At 36.6% G+C, this 23110-nt stretch overlaps 1 protein-coding gene across 1 annotated transcript in view; it reads right to left on the reverse strand.

The window, feature by feature from the left end:
- The window catches only part of LOC134205078 (sterile alpha motif domain-containing protein 5), an 872402-nt gene that overhangs the window by 203907 nt on the left and 645385 nt on the right, over positions 1-23110 (reverse strand). Inside the window, exons 3-5 of the mRNA XM_062679979.1 lie at positions 19958-20197; positions 9651-9838; positions 338-384 (exon numbers count right to left, since the gene is read on the reverse strand). Coding sequence (XP_062535963.1) covers positions 338-384; positions 9651-9838; positions 19958-20197 — 475 coding nt within the window. The remainder of the gene's footprint in view (positions 1-337; positions 385-9650; positions 9839-19957; positions 20198-23110) is intronic.

Raw genomic sequence — 23110 nt, forward strand, 5'->3', positions numbered from 1 at the left:
GTTCGGTGATGATATATGGAGGCGCACACGCAGTGGAATCGATTTGGTGACGGTTGTTGGCGACCCGATTTGACAGGCCATTTGTTGGCGTGCAAATTATAATTTACTTCTTTATAATTTTGTCAACACACGCTACCGTAGAGGATTAGCCTTGCTGTATTTAAATATGTGTTGATACGATTATCATCTTTTTTCTGGAAAATCTCCTACACATTCAGCACAATGTATGTGAATTCGAAGCAAGCAAAACAAAACAATTAGCTAGTTGATCTTGGTCAACAAAAACGATTCCAATGCTGTGGAAAATCATTAAATTATTTCCAAAAATCAAACTTACCCGTAGGTGGAAATTCGTAGAAATACGCCGAACGTGGACTGAGGCAGCTGAAACAAAAGTAAGGGGGAAAAGAAGAACGAGAAGAGAAAAAAAACAATCAGTTCAATTGAAAGCTTTGATCTATCGCAGCTACTTAATAAATACTCATCCCTTTCGAAACCCAGTGGAATTCCCGCATTCGTTTCGAAAAAAAACATCAAATAATTGAAATATTCGTGTTATCGATTGACTGCCACCGAACGAACGGACCACCATCGTCGACGACGACGGTGACGTCCGGAACTTCGAGCGCCATTGTCGCCGCCACCATCATCGGGGGCAACAGACCAGCTAATGAATCGTTCAACATGCGAAACAATCGAATCGGAAGCGCGAAACAGACACCACCACGACCACACCGCCACACGCGCGCTGTCTCTGCTTCGCCTGCGGATTCGGTCGAGCTTTGCGTTTTTTGGTTGGGGAGGGAGTGCAAGCTACTGGATTGGACGCAGAAAGGATGATGACGACGACGACGGTAAAATTGGCTTTTCAACACTCGCACTCGGCATGAATGGATTCATTGCGCAAACAGTACAAATTACCGGTTATAAATATCATTTAGATGTGAAGGTGGAGGCGCATGGCAGGTGAGTGCAAGAGGAACAGCAAGCGAATGGCACAATCAAATTTTCGAACAACAACCGAATGAATGCTTGTCGATTGTTGGTTTTTGAATTATCTGCTGATGAGGGGATAATTGGTTTCGGTGGAAATTGAATACACAAGAAAACAGCTTATGGCCATCTAAAAGTGAATGCTGTTATTCAATCAAGAAAGATACGAATATATAAACAATAACGGATTTAGAAGTTATACGGCTTTATGAGCCTCCGCTTTGCAATTGCAATACTGCAAGATTTTGAGTTTAATGACAGGTCCGTTACTCTTTGTCTGATTTACCTCTCGTGTACACATTTCTGTGCAATCATAGGAACTAAGAATTATCACCATTGTTCTCTTTCTCTTGTTTCTTTCTCGTTTAATTTTAATCCATTTTGATTTTTAATTCTTTCTTGCAAAATCTTTTTTTCGTATTTTTCATATTTTAGGCACCAAGTGTTTTTTATTTTTCAAATTTTTGATTATTCAGATTTTTGTTTTTTTCAGATTTCTGATTTTCCTTATTTCTGTTTTTTTAATTTTTCTATTTTTCAAATTTGCAATTTTTCATAATTCATATTTATTATTTATCAAATTTCGATTTTTTTCAGTATTCTGATTACCGTCGTCGGGGGTGACAATGGGTCAAATGGGGGTGAGAATGGGTCACTGTTTCAAATACTTAGAATGCTTATAGAAAAGATTGAATGTATCTGTGGGCAAGAAGACTAAAATATAAGAGACCTTTTTGAACGATTTTGCTATCCGACCTCCACGTTGCCGGTGAGAGCGATGACCCATTCTCACCCCCCAGACCCATTGTCACCCCCGATGGCGGTATTCAATTCTCTGATTTTAAGGATTTCTAATTATTCAGATTTTTATATACATCTATAATTGTTTTGATTTTTCAGATCTGTTTTTTTTTTGGACTTCTGATTTTCAGATCTTAGATTTTTTTAATTTCTGATTTTTCAAATTAACGATGCATGATTTATTATATTTTTTACTTTCAGGTATAATTTTTTTAGATTTCTGATATATCAGAATTCTGATTTTTTCAGATTTCAAATTTTTCAAATTCCTGATTTTTTGGATTTTAGATTTACGATTTTGCAAATTTCTTATTTTCCTTAGATCTGATTTTGCATGTCTTTGATTCTTAAACTTCATTTTTTTTAGATTTTTCAGAATTTTAATTTCTCAGACAATTAATTTCTCTCATTTTCTCTAACTTCTGATTTTCAAGATTTCTGATATTTGATTTCTGTTTTCTGAATTCTGTTTTGATTTCTGATTTAGGCCGATACAAATATTTAAAATCCATTTTGTCTCCCCCCCTCGGATTTTTTTTTTGCCAAAAAATAATATTTCGAGGAGGCCATAAAATAAAATTTAGATAATTTTGAGGATTTTCAAAACATGAATTAACAAATCCGAGGAGTTTTTTTTTTTTTCATTTTAATATTTATTTTTTATTCCCCCCCCTCCCCTTGACCTTTCGCAGACCAGTAGGACAAAAACTTAATTAAATATTTGTAGCGGACTTATAAGATTTTTGATTTTTTTTCAATTTCTTATTATTCAAATTTACGATTTATGTTCTTCATAATTTTAATTTTTAGGATTTCTTATTTTTAAGATTTCTGATCTATCAGAATTCTGATTTTTCCAGATTCCTGATTTTTTAGTATTCTAATTTTTTAAATTTCTGATTTTTTGGATTTTAAATTTCTGATTTTTGCAAATTTCTGATTTTCCATATTTCTGATTTTTTTTTAAATATTTTTGAACTTTAAATTTCATTTTTTTAGATTTCTAATTTTTCATATTTTTTTCGATTCTTTATTTCTCAGATTTATGAATTTTTCTCCAGATTTCTTAATTTCCAGATTTCTGAATTTCCAGATCTCTGATTATTCAAATAACTGATTTTTGATTTCTGGTTTCCGAATTCTATTTTAATTTCTGATTTTTTAATTCTCTGATTTTTCAGATTTCTAATTTTTCAAATCTCAAATTTTTCAGATTACTGATTTTTGTTTTTTAGATGTTCGATTTTTTCAGATTTCAGTTTTATTCGGTGTTTTTCAAGATTTTCTATTTCTCAAATTTCTAATTTCAGAGATGCGCCAACCTAGAACTAAAAATCTTTTTGATTAAATTTTTATTTTTTTCAGATTTGTGATTTTTTAGAATTATTATTTTTTAAGTTTCTGATTTTAAATATTTCTAATTATTCAAATTTTTGATGTTTGATTTAGATGCCTAATTGTTTTGAGTTATGATTTTTTAGGTTTCTTATTTTTTCGGACCTCTGATTTTCCTATTTTTAATATTCAGATTTTTTGATTTTTCAGATTTGAATTTTTTTAAGTTTCTGATTTTTTGGACTTTTAATTTCCGACATTTCAAATTTCTCATTTTCTATATTTTTGACCAAGACCAAGACTAAGGGTGGCTGGGTTCGATTCCCGGTGCCGGTCTAGGCAATTTTCGGATTGGAAACTATCTCGACTTTCCTGGGCTTCTGATTTATCGTTTTTTAGTTTTTTTCTTCCATTCTAATTTCTCAAAATTTTTAAATTTTGCAGATTTCTGATTTTTTAGATCTATTGTTTTTCAAATTTATTTTTTTCAGATTTCTAATTTTTCATATTTTTCATATTTCTGATTTTTCATTTTTCATATGTCCGATTTATCAGATTTCTGATTTTTAAGATTTTTTTCAGATTGCTGATTTTTTTAGATTTTTAGATTTCTAATTTCCAAATGTCAGTTTTTAAAATTTTTCTGTTTATCAGATTTCCAATTTTATAAATTTTCGATTTTTCAGTTGTTTGATTTATAATTTTTCAGATTTCTAATTTTTTGAAGAGCTGATTTTTCAAATTTCTGACTTTGAAGATTTCTAATTATTTAGTTTTGTTGATTTAATAATGTCTAATTGTTTGAATTTTAGATTTTTCAGATATTTGATTATTTTGGACCTCTGATTTTAAAACTTTTTTATTTTCATTTTCATGATTTTTCGAATTTTAGATTTTTCAGATTTTTTATTTATCAGAATTCTGGTTATTCACATTTTAAAATTTTCATATTCTTCATTTTCAAGATTTCTAATATTCCAAGTTAATGAATTTTAAGATGTTTTATTCAGATTTCTGATTTTTCAACATTCTGATTTTTAAATTTCTGATTTTTCAAATTTCTGATTTTAAAGAATTATTTTTTTAAATTTGGGATTCTTTCGATTTCTGATTCACCAGTTTTTTTTATTTTTTTTATTTCCAATTTTTCAGATTTCTGACTTTTTTAGGTTTCAGAATTTCCAGATCCAGATTTCCATCTTAATCCGATTTTTTATATTTTTTATTTTTCAGATCTCAAATTTTGGAGATGTCAGATTTTTCACAGTTTTGATTTCTTAATTTTTTTGTTTTTTTTTCGGATTTCTGAATTTTCAGATTTCTATTTTTTGAAGATTTCTGGATTAATAGATTTCTGATTTTACAGATTTCAGATTTTTAAGAATCTCTATTTTTCAGATTTTCGATCTCTGACCTCTGATTTATATTTTTTTTGATATCTGCTTTCTACGATTTTTGCATTCTCATTGTTCTGATTTTTCAGATTTCTGATATTTTAGATTTAAATTTATTAGAATTCAGATTTTTTTAATTTTTGGTTATTCATACTTCCAAATTCTCATATTTTAGATTTTTTAGATCACAATTTTTAAGAATTTCTAATTTCTTAGATTTATGATTTTTAGATTTTTTTTTAGATTCCTGATTTTTTAGATTTTTTATTCCTCAGATATTCGATTTCTCAGATCTCTTGTCTTCCAGATTTCTAAATTTTCAAATTGTCTGACTTTTCAGATATCGATTTTTTTTAGATATTTGATTTTTCAAATTTTTGATTTTTCAGGTATTTGGTTTTTAAGATTTCTAATTCTAGGTTTCCGTTTTATTTTTCATATTTTTGTTTTGTTTTTTTTTATTTCTGCTGTTCCGGATTTCTAATTTGCAATATTTTTGATTCTTTTGGATTTCTAATGAGAAATGTTGAATTTTTTAGATTTCTTAGATTTTAGATTTTCTAAATTTTTGATTTTTGATTTTTTGTTATTTTCATTTTTCAGATTTTTTATTTGAATATTTTTTTTTCATACCTTTGATATCTTAGAATTCAATTTTTTAGATTTCTGATTTTCCAGATTTTTGATTCCTCAGATATTAAATTTTTTTAATTCTCTTATTTCTCAGATTTCTGGTTTTTCAAATTTTATGACTTTTCTGATATCATTTTTTTTAGAATTTGGATTTTCTAGATATTTGATTTTTCAGGTATTTGATATTTTATATTTTTAATTTTACAGATAGGGGAAAAGACGGCTTTGGCAGGTTTTGTTCTATTATTGGCAGGGGGGTTTTTGTCGACCGAATTTTATGAAATTTGGCCACAATATTCTTTGATATGCAAAGAATGCTTAGGCCAAATTTGAGAATAATCAGACATAAAAAACCCCCTGACAATAATAGAACAAAACCTGCCAAAGCCGTCATTCCCCCTATTTAAATATTCAGATTTTCGTTTTTTTTCTTCATATTTTTTATTTTATCGTTTTCTACTGTTCTAGATTTATAATTTGTAATATCTTTCATTCTTTTAGATTTATGATTTCTCATATTTTGGATTTTTCAAATTAATCTGTTCTTCCAGATTTTTCATTTTTCAAATTTTCGATATTTCAGATTTTAGATTTCATAGATTTCTGATTTTCCAAATTTCTTATTTTTAATTTTTAAATTTCTTGATTTTTGGGATTTCTTATTTTTTGGATTTTTATGATTTCTGATTTCCGATTTCCAATTTCCAATTACCGATTTCTGATTTCGGGTTTCTGATTTTTGATTTCTTATTATCTGATTCCTGATTTTCGATTTTCCAGAATTTTCGTTTCTCAGATTTCTAATTTTTTTAGACTTTAATATTTACAGAATTTTGTTTTTTTTTTTAGATTTTCTATATTTCCTATTTCAGTTCTTTCACGTTTCTCATTTTACGATTTCTGATTTTTCAGATTCGTGATTTCTTAAATTTTTGATTATTCAGATTTCTGATTTTTGTAATTTTGATTTTTCAGATTTCTGATTTCTGATTCCAGTTTTTGTAATTTTCAGATTTATTTTATTTGTTTAGGTTTCCTGATTTTTTAGGTTTCCGATTTTTCAGATATTTATGATTTCGGTTTTTGCTGATTTATACTTTTTTCAATTGTAATTTTTCTGATTTCTTATATCCGATCTACGATTTATCTGGTTGTCTCTGATTTTTCTGATTTCTGATTTCCAATGTCCGATTTTCGATTTCTGGTTTCTGATTTCATGTTTCTGATTTCTTAATTCTGATTCCTGGTTTCGATTTTTCACATTTCTGATTTTTTGGATTTTTGTTTTTTACAGAATTCTGATTTTTTAGTTTTCATATTTTTCAGATAACAGTTCTTTCAAGATTCTCATTCTTCAATTTCTGATTTTTCATATTCGTGATTTCTTTGATTTTTGATTATTCAGATTTCTGATTTTCGGAATTTTGATTTTTCAGATTTCAGATTTCTTTATTTTTGTGTGAGATTTCTGATTTTTCAGATTTTTGTTTTCTAATTTTTTGGATTTCTTGATTTTTTCAAATATCTAATTCTTCAGTTTTTATGAATTTTCAAATTTTTGTTTTGTTTAGGTTTCCTGTTTTTTCAGGTTTCTGATCCTTCAGATTTCTGTTTTTGCTGATTTCAATTTTAATTCTTCTGATTTCTCTGATTCCTCTGATTTCTTTTATTTCTCTGATTCCTCTGATTCCTGATTTCCGATTTCCGATTTCCGATTTCCGATTTCCGATTTCCGATTTCCGATTTCCGATTTCCGATTTCCGATTTCCGATTTCCGATTTCCGATTTCCGATTTCCGATTTCCGATTTCCGATTTCCGATTTCCGATTTCCGATTTCCGATTTCCGATTTCCGATTTCTGATTTCCGATTTCCGATTTCCGATTTCCGATTTCCGATTTCCGATCATCGATTTCCGATTTCCGGTCTCCGTTTTCCGATTTCCGATTTCGATTTCCGATTCCGATTTCCGATTTCCGATTCCGATTTGACTCCGATTCCGATTTCCGATTTCGACTCCGATTTCCGATTTCGATTCCGATTTCCGATTCCGACTCCGATTTCCGTTCCGATTTCCGATTCCGATTTCCGATTTCCGATTCCGATTTCCGATTTCGATTTCCGGATTCCGATTTCCGATTTCCAATTTCTGATTTCTGATCTCCGATTTCCAAATTCCGATTTCCGATTCCTGAATTCCGATTCCCGATTCCCGATTTCCGATTTCCGATTTCCGATTTCCGATTTCCGATTTCTGTTTACCGATTTCTGTTTACTGATTTCCAATTTCTGATTTCCGATTTCCGATTTCTGATTTCCGATTTCAGATTGCCGATTTTCGTTTTCAGATTTACGATTTCCGATTTCGATTTCCGATTTCCGATTTCCGATTTCCGATTTCCGATTTCCGATTTCCGATTTCCGATTTCCGATTTCCGATTTCCGATTTCCGATTTCCGATTTCCGATTTCCGATTTCCGATTTCCAATTTCCGATTTCCGATTTCCGATTTCCGATTTCCGATTTCCGATTTCCGATTTCCGATTTCCGATTTCCGATTTCCGATTTCCGATTTCCGATTTCTGATTTCTGATTTCTGATTTCTGATTTCTGATTTCTGATTTCTGATTTCTGATTTCTGATTTCTGATTTCTGATTTCTGAAATTTTTATACGGAGGTTTTTGGGGCCGGGGAAGGTTCTTAAAATGGTTTGAGACACCTCCCTCCTTTGGAAAGGGGGGCTCCCATACAAATGAAACAGAAATTTCTGCACAACTCAAGAACTAAGCAGAGAATAAATCAATTTTAGGCGAAACGTAGTTCGTCGGGTCTGTTAGTTTAATAATAGTGTTCAAACTGTCGAAACAAATAAAAATTAAAATTAAGGAATTTGTTCAAATTATGTAAGAGAAGTTTACTCTTCTCAATACCAAACACGTTTTCCTCAGTCTTGATTTCTATTTCTCATTTATTATTTGAATTTTCGTGAACATGCAATTCCATATTCAGACCACCCTTGTGGGTCGCGTTTCTGGACAAATTCCTTTATTTGATGGCACCACAGTTTCAATAACGATAACACCTATTTCCGCCAAATCAACCATCATATCGACTTCACATTTGACGCCACACATGTTGCCCCTGTTATCGAGCAGAACATTTCCAACAAGTTGCGTAGAACATGGCACGCGCTGCACATAATGATTTGCCGACATTTCGCAGAGCAATCAAACACACTCGATAGCATTGCCAAATGTTCAACAAACGCATTCCGATGGCATGCCCCCGTTATTGTCAATGTGCTCGCCCGTTGTCGTCGCCATCGTTGTTATTGTTGTTCGCCCTTTCTGTGGGGAGCTTCGGTTGAAATATGCGCGACAACACAGTCCCGTTATGGCCATAATAATATTTTCCCGATAAAACATGCATGGCGTAATAAAATATGAATAATTTATTGAAATTTAATCGATACTCGGCTCTCGGTCGTCGGGGTGGCGCCGCCGAAACGACAAACAAAAGAACAACCGATCGACCCTAATGGCCAATTGGCGGCCTCATTGTCTATTTATTCTACGGTGGTTCTTTTCGATCTCACCCTCCTTCCCCCCTGCATATCGGCATGTTTAAAGTGGAGGAGACCCATCGACATGGAACTCGAAATTTTCCGCCAAATCCTCGCACATTTTCACATATAGCGGCGCCGAATTCCGTTCCAGTTTGGGGGGCGGCATCGCAACGGTGATTGTCATGGCGGCGATAGTCAACAGTTCCGGTTGGGATCGGGTGCTCATCTCACATGGCGGTGTGGACAAAATTATGTTCACAACATATTTATATATTTTTTCTTTCATGAGATTCGAAATTCCAAATATAAATTTGAAGTGTGGAAATGTCGAAAGATGACTTTAATATTTTCAGTGATATAAAAAATACACACTTTTATCGAAAGAACATTGATTTGCGAAAAAAAATTTCATAATCTTTTGGTTAGGATTGTTTTATTGAGAATTTCCAACTTTTTCACTGAACACATTGTTGGCTATCAACGATGTGAGCGAACGAGACAATGTCAGGTCGAAGGTAGGTCGAAAGCAATAAATTAGGCACCGAAGGACAGAAAGTGATCAACTGGCACCGGGGAAAATTTATCGACGTTTTATGCCTCACTGCGGTTCGCTTCTGGTGTGTGTTTTGGGCATGCCAATCTGCGGGATCGGATGGCGTGTTAATGGGCAACGGGTGTGTTCGATTGAAATTCTGCCGAGTGTGACACACACAGTAGAGACAACACATGGTTGAAGTGGAGATACGCTAATAAGTGCTACGAACGTGAAACTATCAACATACTACGAGACTTTGACAGGATCAAATTTCTACAAGAAACAACTTCTGAGTCATTAGCAGACGGTCTGCAGTTGAATTCGAATCAGAACAGTTTTCAAACTGCCTCCCAAAAGTCCTCTGCTCTCAAAGTCCCTCCAAAATTCGACTCACCTTTGCTGTCCGCCAGCACTGTTCGCAGGTACATTGGTGGAATTTTGTGATTGTTGTTGCTGGGATTGTGGCTGTTGTTGTTGCTGCTGCTGTTGCTGCAAAGTCGTTCGGGCGACCCGTGGGGCAAAGACGCCGTAGCCGAAGCCATAAATTTCGTCCTCCTCCTTGTCCGAGAGACAACTGGATGGCTGTGAATGTAGAAGAAGAAAAAATGCTCATATAGACTCATTGCGCTCAAATGATTGTTGTTGTGTAATGTGTATAGTACCATTGCTAATTTAGCAAGCATTGGTGATTTAGCGATTTGGCGTTGGCATGCAAGAAATTTCTATCACAGATTTTTTTCATGAATATGCAACAATGTCGAATATATTTTGACAATAAAAACTTTTCAGACATTCGTTTGACCATGACACGAAAAAAGAGATTATAGGCGCCAGGTGGCAATGTTTTAACCACTACTGAGATTTTCATTTTCATTGAGAGAGGTCACGCGATATTTAAATTTCATTTTCTCCCGCTTCCATAGAAAATATAAACAATGAAAGAAACTCCGCTAAATTTTCACGGATGTTTACTTCGTCAAACTATTGTAAAAGATTCCGTTCAGAATCCCAAAAGGATTCCTTCCGAAATCCCAAAAAGATTTTGTTCAGAACCCCAAAAGGATTCTTTTTGGAATCTAAAACGGATTTCGTTAGATTCCCACGAAGATTCTGTTCAGAACCCCATAAGCATTCTGTGTGGATTTTAAAGGATCCCGTTCGGAGTCCGCAAAGATTTCATCCCGAATACTAGAAGCCTTCCACTCGATTGCATTCGGAATTATAGAGAAGATTCCTTTTGAAATCCCAAAAAGTTTCCTTTTAGGATCTCAAATATTCCTTCCGAAATCCTAAAAAGGATTCCGTTGGGTTACACAAAAACATTCCGTTCGAAATCATAAGGATACCATTCGAAATCCCAAAAGGACTCCGTTTGAAATTTCATAAGCATTCTGTTCAGAATTCCAAAAGAATCCGTTTTAGTATTACAAAAAGATTCTTTTCAGAATCCTAAAAATATTCCTTCCGGAATCCCGAAAATATTTCTTTCGCAATTCTAAAATAATTCCGTTCGGAATCCGTAAATAATGTAGATCGGAGTTCCAGAAGGATTTCGTTCAAAATACCAAAAGGATTCCGTGCGAATTTGCAAATAGATTCTGTTCTGAAACTCAAAAAAAATAATAGGGAAGACTCTTAATATTTCGCCCGGAATGCTGAAAAATTCCGTTCAGAATCCTGAAAAGATTCCTTTCGGAATCCCAAAAGAATTGCATTCGAAATCCCAAATGGATTCTTTTCGAAATCTCAAAAATATTTCGATAGATTCCCAGAAAAATGCTGTTCGGAACCCCATAAGCATTCTGTGTAGATTCTAACAGATCTCGTTCGGAGTCCACAAAGATTTCATTCCGAATGCTAAAAGCATTTCACTCGATTGCATTTGCAATCATAAAATGATTCTTATTGGAATCCCAAAAAGATTCCTTTAGGGATCTCAAATATTCCTTCCGGAATCCCAAAAAGGATTCCATTCTGTATTCCAATGGACTCCGTTCGGATTCAAAAACAATATTCCGTGCAAAATCCAAAAAGGACTCCGTTTGGAATCTCAAGGCATTATGTTTGGAATCCCAAAAGAATCCGTTTTAGTATCACAAAAAGACACCGTTCAGGATCCTAAAAATGTTCCTTTCGGAATTTCGAAAATATATCTTTCGCAATTCTGAAATAATTCCGTTCAGAATCCATGAAGCATGTAGTTCGGAGTCCCAGAAGGATTCCGTTCGGAATCCCAAAAGGAATCCATTCAAAATACCAAGAGGATTTAGTTCGAAATTCCAAATAGATTCTGTTCTGAAACTCAAAAGGATTCTTTTCGAAAACTCACAAAATTTCGCAAGGAATCCTGAAAGATTCCGTTCAGAATCTTGGTAAGATTCCTTTCGGAATCCCAAAAGGATTTCGTTCGAAATCTTAAAAAGATTCTTTTCGGAATCTCACAAGGATTTCGCTAGATTTCCAGAAAGATGCTGTTCGGAATTCTATAAGCATTCTGTGCGGGCTCTAAAGGATCCCAAATATCTCAAATATTCCTTTTCGGAATCCCAAAAATTATTCCTTTCTGAATTCCAAAGGATTGTGTTCGGATTCACAAAAATATTCCGTTCGAAATCCTAAAAGGACTCCGTTTGGAATCTTAAAAGCATTCTGTTTGGAATCCCAAAAGAATCCATTTTCTGAAGGATCTCGTTTGCTGTCCTGCAAGGATTCATTCCATTCGATTGCATTCGGAATCATAAAAAGATTCCTTTTGAAATCTCTAAAAGATTCCTTCGAACCCTCAAATATTCCTTTCAGAATCCCAAAAAAGATTCCTTTCGGAATTCCAAAAGGATCCGAATCGATTCACAAAAAGATTTCGTTCGAAAACTTAAAAGGATGCCATTTGAAATCCCAAAAGAACTCCGTTTGAAATCTCTCTTTTCTTTCGTAATTCCAAAATAATTTCGTTCGGAAACCGCGAAGAAGTTCGGAATCCTAAATAGATTCAAAATTTCAAATAAAAATGGAAAACTCAAAAAATTCCGCCCAGAATCCCAATACAGAATCCCAATCCCTTTTGGAATCTCAAAATCCGTTTGGTACCCCAATAGAATTTCGTTCGGAATCCCTAAACAGTAGTGTTCAAAATCCCAGAAGGATTGCATTCAAAATCGCAAAAGGATTCCGTACGGAATCCCAAGAGGATTCTGACAATATTCCGTTCGAAATCCCAAAACGAATTTCGGATTCGGAATCCCAATACAATTCCGTTTGGAATCACGAAATTATTCTTTTCGGAATCTCATTCCCAAAAAGAATTCCTTTCTGGTTCCCGTTCAGATCCCTACCAAATCCAATCCAAATCCAATCCAAATCCAATCCAAATCCAATCCAAATCCAATCCAATTCCAATCCAAATCCAATCCAAACCCAATCCGAATCCAATCCAAATCCAATCCAAATCCAATCCAAATCCAATCCAAATCCAATCCAAATCCAATCCAAATCCAATCCAAACCAATCCAAACCAATCCAAACCAATCCAAACCAATCCAAACCAATCCAAACCAATCCAAACCAATCCAAACCAATCCAAACCAATCCAAACCAATCCAAACCAATCCAAACCAATCCAAACCAATCCAAACCAATCAAACCAATCCAAACCAATCCAAACCAACCAAACCAATCCAAACCAATCCAAACCAATCCAAACCAATCCAAACCAATCCAAATCGAATCCAAATCGAACCAAACCAATCCAAATACCATCCAAACCAATCCAAACCAATCCAATTCAAACGCATTCCAACCAAACCAATCCAAACCAATCCAAACCAATCCAAACCAATCCAAACCAATCCAAACCAATCCAAACCAATCCAAACCAATCCAAACCAAGCCAAATCCAATCCAAACCAATCCAAACCAATCAAACCAATCAAACCAATCCAAACCAATCCAAACCAATCCAAACCAATCCAAACCAATCCAAACCAATCCAAACCAATCCAAACCAATCCAAACCAATCCAAATCCATTCCAAACCATTCCAACCAATCCAAACCAATCCAAACCAATCCAAACCAATCCAAACCAACCTAATCTAATCCAAACCAATCCAAACCAATCCAAACCAATCCAAACCAAACCAATCCAAACCAATCCAAACCAATCCAAATCTAATCCAAACCAATCCAACCAATCCAAACCAATCCAAACCAATCCAAACCAATCCAAACCAATCCAAACCAATCCAAACCAATCCAAACCAATTCAAACCAATCCAAACCAATCCAAATGTAATGCAAACCAATACAAATCCAAACCAACCAAACCAATCCAAACCAATCCAAACCAATCCAACCAATCCAAACCAATCCAAATCGAACCAAACCAATCCAAACCAATTCGAACCAATCCAAACCAAACCAATCCAACCAATTAAACCAATCCAAATTCAATCCAAACCAATCCACATCCAAAACAAATCGAATCCAAACCAACCAAACCAATCCAAACCAATCCAAACCAATCCAAACCAATCCAAACCAACCAAACCAATCCAAACCAATCCAAACCAATCCAAACCAATCCAAACCAATCCAAACCAATCCAAACCAATCCAAACCAATCCAAACCAACCAAACCAACCAAACCAATCCAAACCAATCCCAAACCAATCCAAACCAAACCAAACCAATCCAAACCAATCCAAACCAATCCAAACCAATTCGAATCCAATCCAAACCAAATACAAACCAATTAAAATCAAATTAAACCAACCAAACCAATCCAAACCAATCCAATCCAAACCAATCCAAACCAATCCAAACCAATCCAAACCAATCCAAACCAACCAAACCAATCCAAACCAATCCAAACCAATCCAAACCAATCCAAACCAATCCAAACCAATCCAAACCAATCCAAACCAAACCAATCCAAACCAAACCAATCCAAACCAATCTAAACCAATCCAAACCAATCCAAACCAATCCAAACCAATCCAAACCAACAAAATCCAATCCAAACCAATCCAAACCAATCCAAACCAATCCAAACCAATCCCAAACCAATCCAAACCAACCAAACCAATCCAAACCAACCAAACCAATCCAAACCAACCAAACCAATCCAAACCAATCCAAACCAATCCAAACCAACCAAACCAATCCAAACCAATCCAAACCAATCCAAACCAATCCAAACCAATCCAAACCAACCAAACCAATCCAAACCAATCCAAACCAACCAAACCAACCAATCCAAACCAATCCAAACCAATCCAAACCAATCCAAACCAATCCAAACCAATCCAAACCAATCCAAACCAATCCAAACCAATCCAAACCAATCCAAACCAATCCAAACCAATCCAAACCAATCCAAAGCAAACCAAACCAATCCAAACCAATCCAAACCAATCCAAACCAACCAAACCAATCCAAACCAATCCAAACCAATCCAAACCAATCCAAACCAATCCAAACCAACCAAACCAATCCAAACCAATCCAAACCAATCCAAACCAATCCAAACCAATCCAAACCAATCCAAACCAATCCAAACCAATCCAAACCAATCCAAATTTAATCCAAATCAAACCAAACCAATCCAAACCAATCCAAACCAATCCAAACCAATCCAAACCAATCCAAACCAATCCAAACCAATCCAAACCAATCCAATCCAACCTCATCCAAACCAATCCAAACCAATCCAAACCAATCCAAACCAATCCAAACCAATCCAAACCAATCCAAACCAATCCAAACCAATCCAAACCAACCAAACCAATCCAAACCAATCCAAACCAACCAAACCAATCCAAACCAATCCAAACCAATCCAAACCAATCCAAACCAATCCAAACCAATCCAAATCCAATCCAAACCAATCCAAACCAATCCAAACCAATCCAAACCAATCCAAACCAATCCAAATCCAATCCAAACCAATCCAAACCAATCCAAACCAACCAATCCAATCCAATCCAACCTTCCAATCCAACCAACCAATCCAACCAAACCAATCCAAACCAATCCAAACCAATCCAAACCAATCCAAACCAATCCAAACCAATCCAAATCCAACCAAACCAATCCAAACCAATCCAAACCAATCCAAACCAATCCAAACCAATCCAAACCAATCCAAACCAATCCAAACCAACCAAACCAACCAAACCAATCCAAACCAATCCAAACCAATCCAAACCAATCCAAACCAATCCAAACCAACCAAACCAATCCAAACCAATCCAAACCAATCCAAACCAATCCAAACCAATCCAAACCAACCAAACCAATCCAAACCAATCCAAACCAATCCAAACCAATCCAAACCAACCAAACCAATCCAAACCAATCCAAACCAATCCAAACCAATCCAAACCAATCCAAACCAACCAAACCAATCCAAACCAATCCAAACCAATCCAAACCAATCCAAACCAACCAAACCAATCCAAACCAATCCAAACCAACCAAACCAATCCAAACCAATCCAAACCAATCCAAACCAATCCAAACCAATCCAAACCAATCCAAACCAATCCAAACCAATCCAAACCAACCAAACCAATCCAAACCAATCCAAACCAATCCAAACCAACCAAACCAATCCAAACCAATCCAAACCAACCAAACCAATCCCAAACCAATCCAAACCAATCCAAATCGAACCAAACCGAACCAAATCCAATCCAAACACCATCCAAACCAATCCAAACCAATCCAACCAAACGCATCCAAACCAAACCAACCAAATCCAACCAAACCAATCCAAACCAATCCAAACCAACCAAACCAATCCAAACCAACCAAACCAATCCAAACCAACCAAACCAATCCAAACCAACCAAACCAATCCAAACCAACCAACCAACCAAATCCAAACCAATCCAAACCAATCCAAACCAATCCAAACCAATCAAACCAATCCAAACCAATCCAAACCAATCCAAACCAATCCAAACCAATCCAACCAATCCAAACCAACCAAATCCAATCCAAATCCAATCCAAACCAATCCAAACCAATCCAAACCAATCCAATCCAAACCAACCCAACCAAACCAATCCAAATCCAATCCAAATCCAATCCAAACCAATCCAAATTCAATCCAAACCAATCTAAACCAATCCAAACCAATCCAAACCAATCCAAACCAATCCAATCCAACCAATCAAAACCAATCCAAATCCAAACCAATCTAAATTCCAATCCAAATCCAGTTCAAACCCAATCCAATCCAAACCCAATCCAATCCAAACCCAATCCAAATCCAATCCAAATCCAATCCAAATCCAATCCAAATCCAATCCAAATCCAATCCAAATCCAATCCAAATCCAATCCAAATTCAATCCAAATCCAATTCAAATCCAATCCAAATCCAAATACAATCCAAATTCAAATCCAATCCAATTCCGTTTAAAATCCCACAAGATTCCGTTCGAAATCTCAGAAGGAACCATTTACGATTCTGAATGGGAATTTCGAGAATGGAATTCTTTGGATATACCAAACGGGATTTTAAACTGAATGTTATTGAAATTTCAAACAGAGCCCCTTTGGATTTTATTTGGGAATCTGATTTTCTAGATTCAAAACGAACTCCTCATTGAGACCTCGCACCAAATACTTGTGGGGTTACTAACAGCATCATTCTGGGACTTCAAACAGAACCCTTTTTAGGTTCCGAAAGGGATTCTCTAAGATTCCGAACGAAATCATTCTGGGATTTTGAACGAAACCTTCTTGGTGTTCCTAACGGAATCCTGTTGAGACTCGAAACAAAATCCTTCTGGGATTCTTATGACACTTGAAAAAGAATCCTTTCGGGATTACGAATGGAAATCTTTTAGCACTCCGAGCGAAATCCTTTTGGGATTCCAAACAAAAATATTTGGCATTTTAAATTAATTCCATATGGGATTCTGAATGGAATGCTTTTTGGGACTTTTCACAGAATGCTTATGGGGTTCCTAACAGACGGAATTCTTTTGCTATTCCGAATGGAATTATTCTGGGATTTCGAGTTGATCTTTTTTGGGATTCCCAACGAAAGGATTCCGTTCATAATCCTAGAAGGCTTTCGTTTGGAATTCTATATGGATTCTATTCGAAATCCCATTTGGATTCCGTTCAGGAATCCATGAGGATTTCGTTTGGATTCCCAAAAGGATGCCGATCGGAGCCTTAACAGAATTCTGTGGTGATTTCCAACATGACTTTGTTCGGAATACCAAATATGATCAATTTCAAATCTCGAAAGGATTCTTTCCGTAGTATCAGTCAAATCAGCTTTGAATCCCTAAAAGTTTACTGTCGTAATTCCAATAAACTTGTTTTGAATCCCAAAGGGATCCCGGTCCGAATTCCGATTCCCGAATCCCGAATATTTTCCTGAAAGAATCCTGAAATAGTTCCCTTCGTAATCCCAAAAGAATTCTTTTCGGGGCCCCAAATGATTCTCTTCGGAGTTTCAAAAGTAATCCGTTCAGGATCTCAAAGGGATCCAAAAAAGTCCTTATCGGAGTTCTAAAAAAAATCCGTTTGTAATGCCAAAAGATTTCGTCCTAAATCTCAAAAGGATTCCGTTCCGAAATCCTGAAAGAGTTTTGATCGAAAGCCCAAAGGAATTCTTTTCGGAATCCCAAAATCATTCCCACAAGGATTCTCCGTTCGGAATCAAAAAAGAATTCCGTACGAAATCATACGAGGATTCCATTCCCTACCCGGAATCCAGTTCTGGTACGGAACCCCAGAAGGATTCTTTTCGGAGCCCCAAAATGGAGTTTAAAAAGAAATCCGTTCAGAATCCTAATGGATGAAAAAAATCATATTTGGAGTCCCGGAAGGAGTCCGTTCGGAATTCCAATTGAAATCTCAAAAGGAATCTGTTATGAATTCCAAAAGATTCCGTTCCTAGCGCAAAAGAATTCTGTTCGGAGACCCAAAGGTATTCTTTTCGGAGATCCGAAAGGATTCCGTTCGTAATCTCAAAAGGATTTTGTTCGGAGTCCCAAAAAGAATTCGTACCGAATACCAAATTTCCGTTTCAAAACCCAGAAGGATTGTTTAGCAACTTAAAGTATTCCTTTCGAAATCCCAGTTGTAACATTACTGAACATGGCTTTTCGGATTTTCTCCCACCCATCTATCATACAATGCAGTTTACGTGTAAAGAAAGCAAACATTTCCATAAACTTTAATCAAATGTTGAAATGATGAATCGATGATGTTGATTATTGTAAAGAATGTATGTCCTAATTTTCATATAAAATTGCTAAAATAAATCGACCTACGATTTTAAATAATTAGGATTTTTATTAAGATGATTAAGTTGCACTTCCTATTATGCCTCAAACCTGACTACTTTACCCTTTCTTCTTTCGAAACTTCGCCCTACTATCATGTTTTCTCCATCATTTGATCATCCTAAAGTGCTTGTTATGCTTCACGTACATTTATTTGCAATTTAATTATAGCAATTAAACGATTTTCTTGCTTTTCATCTCTCCGTTTGTTTTCGGACATCGAAAATGTGTACTTTTTTTCCCTTAAAGGTAGATTGTTCTGTTGCTCAAGATCTTTTCCCAGTCATGGATGGCGGGAATCGGCGCTGTTGGGAAACGAAACTGATGGGATGTACATTTCTTCATTTACGAGAAGCTTTAGCCTCCGGGAGCATCACTGTTTAATGGTTGTTTTGCAGTTTAAATGTCTTTTTACCGACACGATGCGGAAGAAGTGCACTGGAAGAATTCACTACATGAATCGGGTTTTGGCTTTAGAATATTAAAATGAATTCATTTCACATCATTTTGTTTTTTACAAGAATGTTTTCAATTAACGAAAAACTTAGTTATTGAATTTAAATGATCGAAAATGAAGTATGAAAAATAATATTAGCTATTAGAATCACTGGCCGTAATGTTATTGATAATAAACGAATACACTCTGAAGAAATCAATTTAATATTATAATTATGAATGCAATCTCCACAGTCTAATATCTGAATACAACAATGTGGAAAAAACTGAAATCTTCATGTACGCGAACAATCAAATTTTAATCAAAACTACCTCGTTTGTGTTCATTTAATTTACATAGAATCCAACCAATTAAGCCAAGAAAACGCAAATAAACTTCCAGTGCACACTCCAATTTCCCTCGGGAAACACACATAAACGCCGCAAAAGTCCGTATTTACACATCCCGAAAAGCGACTCCAATTCAGTCATACAATATCCTCGGGGTTCCGTCCATTTCTTTTTATCTTCCCCAGCCACGCTCGCTTCAAAGCGTCCGCAAACGAATAAATGCACGCTCGGATGGGTACTTTCCTGTCTTGTTTTGTTTTGTCCAAATTTCCCCCCGCTCCAGCGCTTCTCCGGTGTTTTGAAGACCACCGAGGGAAATTAATTCCGTTCGCCGAAAATCAAAAACGGCGCACCAACTAATTTTCAGCTCACCATCAAATTGAGTTGAGAGACAGCTCGAATTGGACCCCCATGAGAGAAACCGAAGCAGAAAAAAAATAAAAGATCGCCCAATATAATTGAAGTCATTTCGTGGTTGAATGTTTACTTTTTCTCCTCCGGACCCTATAATCAAACTTTAACAGTATCGCTCAACAGATGTTACGGCTTGATCTGCGACCGAGTTGAAGTGCGGTTGAACTGACCCGCAGTTAATCGCCTACTTACCGAGTACTTCCCGGGCACGTAGATCGGCTGGCTGTGGCTGTTGGGCAGACCACCGTGGCATGAGTTCCCCCGGTGGCCAGCCCGATGCACTCCACTTCCACCGGAAGAACTGTGGGGACTCCGCTCGGACCACGCCCGCAACCGGGCGTCCTCCAACGCCGAGAGAACTTCGCCAAACGGGGCCATCAGCATCTCGCAGTAGACGGACGCTAGGCCTTCCAGGTGCCCCCGGGAACCGTCCTGTGGGGAGGAATGGAAACGAAACGAGCTGGATTAGGATTTGATTGCGATGGCATTAAAGGATACGTTTTCTAACGGAGGAAGGCAAGGAAGAAGGTCAATGGATATGACATCAACGGGTAAGTTAATGGTCAAAGATTACATTTTCATTGGAAATTTTGTGTTGATTAACTTAAATTAAAAGAAATCAAAACCAATAAAAAGATTTAAATATTACACGTTTTAAAAAACAGATAAACCTTTTTTTGTAATCTATTTGAGGGAAAATCAGCTTAGACTCAGAACTTAGAATGCTACAAAATATTCCCATGTAGAGACCACAACAAACAGTCGTATTAACTGTATCTGCATTTTGAGAATAAATATTGATACTGCTTGGGGACTGTCCATATAAACAGGTGTTGATCAGCTTTCGATATCTTCCTCCCCCAGTGCGGACAATTGCTCATATCTCGCATTTAGTTTCATAGGGACCTAATTGTATTGATCGATTTCTCTTAATCGATTTTATATTTTGTTAATAATTCAATTGTTTCAAACACTACAACCGTGATTATTGATTCTGGTGCAAGATACAATCATCCTTTATCACACCTGTTGTAGTAAAGAGTTTGCTATAAATGTTTGTTTGTGTGTATTAGCATTAGGGTAGGCGTAAAGTTATTGCACTGTGACGTTCAATATATGTTGCTTTGTATAGATTAGGATCGATTCAAAAGCTTTAAGCCGAAGAAAAGAACCCGTTTGTGCGTTGCAATTAATGCACGACTATCACACCGGTAAAGGTGTGCTGTGTGTCGGAGTTTGGTGCTAGAACGCTATTTTCGGGGGGTCACAACATTGGTGCCGTGACCAGGATAGCGTTTCTTTAGAAATTTCCGACGCCAATAAGCCATTTGGGTCAACGGACAATTGGTTTGGCGCCAATCTCGGAGAATACAAAGGTGAAAGACGCCATAGCTTTAATTGTGAATTCACTGGGGCTGTCATCACGAATATCGCACATATGGAACTATTGGGCGCAGCCATAGCAGTTTTTGGAGTTGGTTTCGAGAAGAGATTAAATAATTATTCAATACTTGTTTGACAGCCCTACAAGGTGAGGACCTGTCCAACGAATTATATTTCTCTATTCATCTCTACCTGGTCATTTCTTCTACGGAGTGCTCGGTGGCCGGATTCTTCAACGTGCAATTTGGACAACAACAATTTAGATGCTTAAGAACAATCTAGGGATCTCTGAACGCTAACGAAGTAGACGGCTCTGTGCAAGGCGCATTAACGCTCGTAAGGTGTATCCGGCAGTGTTTCCTGACCAGAATATTAGTATACAAGGCCTTTTAGACACGCTCAGCAGGTGAGTCCCTGTCCATCAAATGTACTTTTTTTTCTGGAAGGTGCTTCGCTGGTTTAATTTTACAACTCTCGAGCTCTCGTACGGTGTTGCTGGCGGTGTGGACCATTGAACCCAGAGATTTTATTATTGTACAAGGCCTGTAAGACAGGCTCATTAGGTGAGTCCCTGTCCCTGGTTATTTTTCTACAGTTCTTTGCTTACCTCGTGAATTCCGTTTGGTGCAAGCAAGATGTCGACGTCGAAGAAACTCAAGAGCTTGATACGCAACAGAGACAGCGTTCTCGAGTTCATGGACCGGATTGAAAAGTACCTAATCCCGGATTAAAAGTAACACCAAAAATGAGCAGTCGGTCAACATTCGGTTGGAGAAACTCGAGCAAAAGTGGAATGAGTTCGAGGATCTACAGAACGACATCGAGAGCATAGGACAATGAGGAAAACATGCCAGAGCACCATCAACTCAGGGCCGGATTCGAAGAGAAGTACTTTGAGGTAAGAGCAGGGTTGGCAAGAAAAGTACAGCAAGGTCAATCAAGGACACTAAACACATCTAATGCGCACACAAACCAAGTTCCAAACGTCCAAGCCTCCGTACGGCTTCCCCAAATCAATTTGCCGGAGTTCGATGGCAACTTTCAAAATTGGCTTCCGCTTCACGATATTTATGTAGCTTTGATTGACCCTTCGACAGAGCTCACGGACATACAGAAGTTCCATTATCTGCATGCCTCGTTGAAAGGTGACGCTTTAAAGGCGATTGATTCACATGCGATGAGTGAGGCTAGTTATGGGGTTGCATGAGAGGTTTTGGTCGATCGGTTTTCCAACAATTATCTCCTCAAAAAACGTCATCTCAACGCGTTGTTCGAGTACCCTAGGATGAAGAAGGAATCAGCTGTTGGTCTGCACGATTGTTTCGAGCGCAACACCGACATCCTGCACCAGCTAGGTGAAAGAACGAGTGGTTGGGGAGCAATGTTAGTCCATTTATTGGTTTCAAAACTGGAGGAGTTTATTTAAAAGCGATGGGAAGAAAATGTGACGCCAGAAAAGGAACCGTCGTTTGGGTCGTTGGTCGATTTTCTCAAAAAACAAACTCGGGTATTAGACTCGGGTATCAGCGTATGTTTTCAACGGCAACAACCACTAGCGTTAGCAAATTCCGTCCCACGAAAGTTTCGGTCAAATCGGCGACTGAAACAAAGTCACCGAACTGCTTCGCCTGTAAGGAAAATCATTGGATTACTCAGTGCCCAACCTTCGCTAATTTAGGAGTGGACAAACGGCTGCAGATCACCAACTCCAAGCGCAGTAATTTTCTTGGTAGGAATCACTTGGCACGGGACTGTCCGTCAAAATATCGTTGCAGAACGTGCTCGAAGAAACATCATACGTTGCTGCATCCTGGATTTCCTGGCTCTGGCAACGAATGAAAACGGAAATCCTTCTACATCATCACCAAATAGCGGTGCTTCGAACTCTGGTGAATCTGTTTTCTAGTTCGATGGCACTAATTTCATCCAATTCGGCGATAGGGCAGTCAAAATCGCATATAT

The sequence above is a fragment of the Armigeres subalbatus genome, chromosome 1, assembly GCF_024139115.2.
Source record: "Armigeres subalbatus isolate Guangzhou_Male chromosome 1, GZ_Asu_2, whole genome shotgun sequence".
In the NCBI taxonomy this organism is placed as follows: Eukaryota; Metazoa; Arthropoda; class Insecta; order Diptera; family Culicidae; genus Armigeres; species Armigeres subalbatus.